Source organism: Vombatus ursinus, unplaced genomic scaffold (assembly GCF_900497805.2).
Source record: "Vombatus ursinus unplaced genomic scaffold, bare-nosed wombat genome assembly UNPS02006861.1, whole genome shotgun sequence".
Taxonomy (NCBI): Eukaryota; Metazoa; Chordata; class Mammalia; order Diprotodontia; family Vombatidae; genus Vombatus; species Vombatus ursinus.
Window position 1 is genome coordinate 1 of NW_020946639.1, and position 8,594 is coordinate 8,594.

The window sequence follows — 8,594 nt, forward strand, 5'->3', positions numbered from 1 at the left end:
TGGAAATCTGTCTTACCCTACAGGAAAATAGAGGGGGAAGGGGACAAGAGAGTAGGGGAATGATAGAGAGGAGGGCAGATTGGGAAAGGGGGTAATCAGAAGCAAATACTGCTGAGGAGGGACAGGGTCAAAAGAAAGAATAGAATAAATGGGTGGGCAGGATAGGATTAAGGGAAATAGAGTTAGTTTTTCACCGCATGTCTACTATGGAAGTGTTTTGCATAACTGCACATGTATAGCCTATATTGAGTTGCTTGCCTTATCAATGAGGGTGGGTGGAGAGGGAGGAAGGGAGAAAATTTGGAACCCAAAGTTTTAAAAACATATGTTTAAAAAAAAATGTTTTCACATGCAACTGGGAAATAAGAAATACAGGATATGGGGTACAGAAATCTATCCTGCCCTATAGGAAAATAGAAGGGGAAGGGGGGGAGAGATAGCAGGGAAAGCAGACTAGGGGAAGGGGTATTTAGAATGCATGCCATCTTGGGGTGGGGGGAGGGGTGAGATGGGGTGAAAATTTGGAACTCAAAATTTTGTGGAAGTAAATGTTGAAAACTAAAAATAAAAAACAAATGTTCAAAAAAAAAAAAAGAAAGAAATAGGTGAGGGACAGCTAGGTGGCGCAGTGGATACAGCTCCAGCCTTGGAGTCTGGAGGACTTGAGTTCAAATGTGGCTTCAGACACTTGACACTTACTAGCTATGTGACCCTGGGGCAAGTCACTTAACCCTAATTGCCTCACACACAAAAAAAAGAAATAAGTGTCCTTAAAAAAGAAATTCAAAGCAGCAGTATATTAAATAGTGACATAATCATCTCACCAATAATTTATTTTGCCATTATTAATTCTAGTAATAATTAATATAATTAATAATACCATTAACAATGTTAATCCTTAATAATATTAATTAAGTTGTTACTAATCATTAATATGGAGTGACATAATTATTTATTTTGTTGGTTCATACTGAGTAAAGTTAATTAAGCACTCACAAAAGATGCTCACCATTAGATAAAGGGAAATGGTAAGTTACACATAAAATGTTTTTAGATAACTAGCATTTAAATAGTGCTTTTAAGGTTTGCAAAACACTTTACAAATACTATCTCATTTGATCCTTACAACTACCCCAGGATGGCAGGTGGAGGGGAACAGTTATTATTATCTCCATTTTGCAGATGAGGAAATTGAAGCAGACAGCTTGAACAACTTATCCGGTGTCATACGGCTAGATTTGAATTCAGGTCTTCTGACTCCAAGTCCAGTGTTCTATCCACTGTGCCTCCTACCCACCTGAAAATGGGCTAAATTTGAAGTGAGCTAATTTTACTTTTATTTTTACTTTTTTACTTCTGAATATTTACTTTCATTATCTATGTAGATGTACACATTAAAATATAAATATATACATATGCACACATACATATATAGGTGTATGTGTTTTATTTGTATGTATCCTCCCATGGAGGAACTCCTATCAAAATAGATTAAATTATGTAATTATATGGATGTCAAATACATGTAATAATATACATTTTCTTCACACAGAGTCTAGGACAAAATTGGACAGTAATTGTCCTCTAACAGACTCTATCACTTGAAGCCTCCGGCATTTTTCATGTTTGCACTTGAGTTCAGAAAGCCTTGCTTCATTCATAATAGAGCATTCCCAACTCCATACTAAGTGGACACGAGCCGGCTGATGGGCCATATCATGCCAGATGACTGGCTGAAGGGCTTTGATGACAGCCTTCACCTAAGATGGGTGAAGGAAAGGGGGCATTGGTATGTAAGTGTATGGGGGGAGTCATAAAAACCCCAAATTCCTCATATTGTCTTAAAAATGAGGCTCCAGTAACTTGGGGTCAAGGCTCCTTCTCAACACTTCCTTTACTCCGAGGAAGGCTGGCCTTGCTACCAGTGTACCCTTTCCCCTCCCCTTCCTTCCCACTCCAGGTCTTCCCAGGATGAGTGGTGAAGACACTGCAGAACCCCCAAACCCTCCCTTATTTCTTCAGCACCACCCCTTCCCTTCTAGCCTCAAGAGACCCTTCCCTATCCCAAAGGCTACTTTGTAGGACAGAAAACTGGAAATGGATCCGGTAGAAAAACGATTTAGATTTGAATTCTGCATCTGAAACTTACTAGCTACATAAACCTGGGCAACTCATTTAACCTGAGCCTTATTATCCTCATCTGCAAAAAGAAGATAATGATCCTCATACTACCATCGTCCATAGGGTTGGTGTGAGGAAACAACTGGGAAATGGCTGATTATATGAGTTATGAATTATGATTATGATATATGGATGTGACAAAATATTACATAATGAATAATTTTTGGAGATATTTCTGTGGTTTCTTCATTAACATTTTATTTAACATTTTTGTCTTGTTGTTTATTGGCAAAAAACTAATCTGGGGTTCTCTTTCTCTGCTTTATCTCTTTTTATTTATAAAGGAAGTTTGAAGGAAAAAAGAACAACTATTATTATGTGGTACGGTGAAACAAAGAGTACTAGATTTGAGATCCAAGTACCTAATTAGGAATCCCATCTTATCCATTTACCAGCTGTGTGAAATAGGGAATTTTCCCGGGCCTCAATTACTTCATCTTTAAAACGACAAGGTTAGAATGAATAAGCATTCAAGTCCCTCTCATATGATCGAATATATTAAAAAAAAAAAAACAAAAAACAAACAAACCTTAAGGGGCTGAGAATCCTCTTCATCTGAATCTTTGAACTCAATGCAAATTGCAATATTCCTGGCCTACAAGAGAACAACAACAACAAACACAGGGACTCAGATGCCATATTTGTTAAGAAGAAAGATTACCAGGAAGCCCAAATCTGAAAAGCGACTTTGGAATCCAGAGTGAGAATTCAGTAATAGTATCTTTTCACTCACCTTTGCAAAAGACTTTTGACTGTCATATTTCAAAGACTTGGGATAAACATAAAGGTGATTATTGTAGATGGTGAAAGGCTGAGTGTGTTTTGGTATGCAGGGAACAAATTCCTCTATTTCAAACGTGACTAGGGTTTTGGTACTGTGTTCAAACTGTTTCATGGGAATGTATGATGAATTAACATAATCTGAAAATATATTAGAAACAAACAAGATTGAAGTGAAAACCAAACTGACCCAAAAAGCGTCCAGTTATGACACAGAATGTATACTTACTAGGAAAGTCTGAAGAAACATTATCGATTGTAATGTCTAGGTTGCCTAAAATAACAGGTAATTTGGCCATCTTCTCAGGCCTACAGAAGAGAATAAGAGAAAATGCAAAATTTAAAAGGTGAATTCTAAAGCTGACCCTGAAAAGAATAGGTGAACACATATGGAAAAGTATCAATTTAGAATCAAAACTACTCATCTACTTTTCCAATGACTGTGAGAAAAGAATTACAAGTCTATTAACATCTGACTTAACTGGCACTATCAGAGAACGACAAGTGAATTCCCCAGAGGTGCCGTAGCCCATAAAACACTGATATTTTTATTTTCACCACTTTATACGCAGCTTCCTAAAATATGTGACATACTTCCCTTATTCATAAACCAAATTAATCAACAAGAATTTAGTGAATGGCTATTCTGCACCAGGAAGTGTGCTAACCAATTGAATACAAAGACAAAGATGAAATAATCCCTACCCTGAAAGAAATTATGTTCTGAGAGGAAAAACATAAACACAAACAAATAGGAACAACATGTGTATGTATATATATATATACACACACACAAACATATATGTGTGTGTGTATGTATGTATATATAAAGGAAATCATATATTTTATGTTATATATTTTTATATAACATATATAGTATTACATAGTATACATGTTATATTATATATAACATTTATATGTTATAACATACTTTATACATATTTATATATTTCATAGAAAATATATATAGTAACACATAAAGGAATATGTAAAGGAAACACAGGTATTTCCTATATATAATAAATATAAGTATAGGAAATACAAGATAATACCAGGTAAATTCAAAGAGAAGGTAGTAGCAGCTAGAGCAAACAGGAAAGGCCTTGTGTAAAGAGGTGATGCTTGATTTAAGTTTTTGAAGGAAACTAGTCATTCTAACAAGGCAGTGAGGTGAGGTTGTTTTCAAGGTATGAGGCGGGTGGGGCTTGGGAGGCAAAGCTACAGAGATGGAAGGGAGAGCATTGTTTGCGAGGAACAAATATGTTGTTTAAAAAGTCCGACGACCAGATGGTATCTTCTTAACCAGTTGAGCTGGAGCAAAGAGTTCAAGAAGGGGAGTAACGGGTAATCTACTTGGAAGCCAGGAGGCAGCCAGGTATGAAGGGCTTTAAATGTCAAACAAGAGAGTTTCTGTCTGAGACACTGAAGAGCTTCTGGAGAGTGACCTGTGCTTTGGGGACGACTTGGACAACCGGGAGAAGGAAGGAGCAGAAAGGGGAGAGACATTAGGAAGCTCAGGCAAAGGTCCAGAGGAGAAGTGATGAGGTTCTAGATGAGGGGGTGCCCATGGTAGTAGAATCTCTTCTGTTTCCTCTCTCCAACGTGAGCATGTCCTGTTTTACATTACTTAGAAATCTAAGTCAATAGACTTAAGGGTGACCAAAAACTCCTCCTTCTGTGTAGGCCTTGTGACAGGTATTTTGGTATTTTCCTTTACGTCCAGGGGCCTTTTCAGCTTTACTTCTGCATTTCTGGCTCTGTTTTAGATAGCTGCCATTGCTAGAAATGAGTAATCGCTGTAAGTGCTTTAGAACTATATAGTACTGAGTTATACAATGTAAGTTATTCATGTTGGTACGGGACCTTGTGTAAATACGGACAGTGAGGGAGGGGACATGGAGAAGGAGGGAGAGAGTGAGAGACAGAGAGAGAAATAATATTTCTACGAAACCTTAAAAAAATTAGCTTTCAGTTTGTATACAAAACATATTCGAAAATGTTCAAATTTGGGGCATATTTCCCAATTTTATGGACTAGCTTTTCAAACATGTTTTGTTAGACATAAGTTACGCAAAAGAAGCACTGGTGTTTTGAACTCCTCGATATTTCAAAAGCAACATAAAAACAGCATAAAGTAGGCTGTTATCATCAAAGGAGATAAATTTCCCCAGTACTGGGCCCCATCTTCTATCTCAATAGTAGGTATTCCTACCTTTCTGATGCCAACAACCGGGCACTCAAAAATCCTAACTAATCCTACAAAGTAAAATTACACGTTAACATTGCATTGTCTGAACACACTTGCAATAAACTACCTGTCTGGGGCATAAGATACCTAATTACAAGTAAAAAACAAAACAAAACTGTTTTTGCAGCCCTGGTCCTGAGGTCACACAGATGCAACTCCTTTCTAAGGAAAAATAGTATTTTCTACACTCCCACTAACCACACATCCTGGCTGACCCAATACAGAAGTGGAAAAGCAACTCTGAAACCATCCAAAGCACGTTCTATATTTTTGTTCATTTGTTTTTTCAGCCTCTTTCTCCTCTTCTATTTCCTGTGTAGTCCCACAGCTCAGAAAAGTAGCAAACTGGCCACTTTGGCCAGTTTTTTGTTTTTTTTTTTTTTTAAAGCAAATTGCACAGCTGTCCTAAAAGGAAATACACTCTTTAGAAGCTATTGTTTAAAAAAGAGGGAAAATAGAAGATACCAATTTAAACCACCTCAGGTAATTGGAGCTTCTTTTGTCTTAACTGATCACTGAATATATGTATCAGAGAGTTTCATCATGGATTTGACGTTCACAAATGCATGCAAATACAGATAGCATTTTACATGTGAACACAGAGGTGTTCTTAGTCCTACAAGTCAATGACATGGAATTAAGGTAAGTTAATATTTCACGAAAAAATTCTTATTATGGAGACTGCAGCTTAGGAGCTATCTGGTTTTCTATAGGATTAAGACAGGATGGGAGCAGTGGGTAAGGATTTGATGATAACATCACAAACCCATAAAGGAAAATTACACGGGTTTGGATCTAGCTATGTAAATGTCAATAGTACTCTTCAGTGGAGATGAAATTACTACTGCCGTGTAATGCCTACAGGAGTCTTTGCCCAGTCTCCCTAGATGCCTTTCCCCCTAAGATTATCTTCCAACTACTGTTTATTTATTTATTTATTCATTCATTTATACAATGGAGTTAAGTGACTTGCCCAGGGTCACACAACTAGTAAATATCTGAGCCTGGATTTGAACTCAGGTCCTTCTCATTTCAGGACAAGTGCTCTATCCACTGTGCCACCTAACTGCCCTTTGCCTCACCTTTTTAAGGCAAAACTATTTATATAAATGATGTCTCCATAGTTAGAATATAAACTCTTTGAGTAGGGAACACATTCTTTTCTTTCTTTGTATCCCTAATGTTTATTGATTGATTGATTCATACCTATCCAACTCTCTTATAGGACTGCTGTGAGAAAAGCACTTTGTAAGTCTTAAAGAAGCAGCAAATTTATGTCTGTACTATTTTTAGCCTATTTTAAAATGCTCTCTAAGAGGTCTTCCCATATCCAATTGCTTTATCCATTTTAAAGACCACTGCCAGAATAATTTTCTTTATGCACAAATATGGTCATGTTATTCTTCTGCTCAAATATTCTTTATTGCCCACTGAGTGAGGCTTAGGCTCTCTTGACTGGTATTCAAGGCCCCCCAGAATCTGACACCACCTACCTATGCAAGAGAAAGGGAGGGAGAACGAGAACGAGAGAGAATGAAAGGGAGGATAGGATAGAAGAAAAATTTCATATAGTATTACACCTTACACTTCCTCTCTGGGTAGGAATGGTACATAAACATGGATGTATTAAGATGGAAATTAGGGTCAAAATTGTAAAGGAATGTGGAGACAAGAAGCAATCCTTTTCTCCTGCTGTTATGCCAATGTCTCTTGTGATACCCATGTTCAACTATTAACAATTGCTTTTGGGGGGCGGAGCCAAGATGGCAGAGGGAAAGCAGTAACTGTCTTGAGCTCTCTCCCAAACCCCTCCAAATACCTATAAAAATGGCTCTAAACAAATTCTAAAGCAGCAGAACCCACAAAAAGACAAAGTGAAACAAATTTCCAGCCCAAGAAAGCCTGGACGGCCTATCAGAAAGGTATATTGTGCCAGGCGGGGAGAGGAACACAGTGTGGTGTGGGTGCACAGGCCGCAACAAACATGGAGCAGGCCTCAGAGAACTGAATCACAGGCAGCTGTGGCGGTTTCCAGACTTCTTAACCCAGGAACGCCAAAAACAACTTGGAAAGTCAGTGGGAAAAGTCTGTGACTGCGGTGAGAGAAGGAGCTACGTCTCAGGTGCAAGTCTCCAGCACGGCCCGGGGCTGCGGCTTTTTCCGAGCTTCTGGCCCACAGACTGAGGGCGAATCGAGTGGCTGATCAGAGGGGGATTGTAGGGATCTCTTTGCCAGAACTCAGGCAGGAATCTCTTGCTTTACCAGTGCTTGGATCTGGGTCACAGTTCTGAGGGTTGGTCCTGGGGCAAAGAGGAGTGCTGGCATGGTGGAGCTTGTTGTGGCGGTGGAGAGGAAATACCTCACCCCTCATCACACCACCTTGGAAGAACTGACACTTTTCAGGTCCCTAGAGGTACCTCTGAAAACAGATGTACAAACCCCTGAAGCTTGGGACAGTACATTCTCCACATTGGAAACAGACTCCTACCTTAACAAAGAGTTTAAAACTCAAGTAATTGGTTGGGGTCATAAGCAAGCAGCGCAAAAAGAGTCAGACTATATTATCTTACTTTGGTGACAAAGATCAAAACATACAACCAGAAAAAGACAACAAAGCTAAAGCTCCTACATCCAAACCCTTCAAGAAAAATATGAATCAGTCCCAGGCCTCGGAAGAGCTCAAAAGGGATTTTGAGAAGCAAGTAAGAAAAGTAGAGGAAAAACTGAGAGTGATGCAAGAAAATCATGAAAAACAAGTCAACAGCTTGCTAAAGGAGACCCCCAAAAATACTGAAGAAAGTAACACCTTAAAAAAATAGCCTAACCCAAATGGCAAAAGAGGTCCAAAAAGCCAATGAGGAGAAGAATGCCCTAAAAAGAAAAATTGGCCAAATGGAAAAAGAAGTCCAAAAGCTTACTGAAGAAAATACTTCCTTAAAAATTAGAATACAGCAATTGGAAGCTAGTGACTTTATGAGAAATCAAGACACTGTAAAACAAATCCAAAAGAATGAAAAATTAGAAAACAATGTGAAATATCTCACTGGAAAAACAACGGACCTGGAAAATAGATCCAGGAGAGAGAATTTAAAAATTATTGGACTATCTGAAAGCCAAGATCAAAAAAAGAGCCTAGACATCATCTTTCAAGAAATTATCAAGGAAAACTGTCCTGATATTTTAGAACCAGAGGGCAAAACAGAAATTGAAAGAATCCACCAATCTCTTCCTGAAAGAGATCCCCAAAGGAAAACTCCTAGGAATATTGTAGCCAAATTCCAGTGTTCCCAGGTCAAGGAGAAAATATTACAAGCAGCCAGAAAGAAACACTTCAAGGATTGTGGAAACACAATCAGGATAACACAAGATTTAGCAGCTTCTACAT

At 38.3% G+C, this 8,594-nt stretch overlaps 1 protein-coding gene across 1 annotated transcript; it reads right to left on the bottom strand.

Annotated features, from left to right (window-relative positions):
- Nucleotides 1-1,685: 1,685 nt before the first annotated feature.
- Nucleotides 1,686-7,389, bottom strand: LOC114033251 (dedicator of cytokinesis protein 9-like; the record flags this gene model as incomplete). Its single annotated transcript, XM_027848701.1, has 5 exons — nucleotides 1,686-1,760; nucleotides 2,711-2,776; nucleotides 2,915-3,102; nucleotides 3,191-3,270; nucleotides 7,325-7,389. Coding segments are annotated over 5 exons (474 nt in total), but the record flags the coding sequence as incomplete, so codon positions are not given.
- Nucleotides 7,390-8,594: the final 1,205 nt, after the last annotated feature.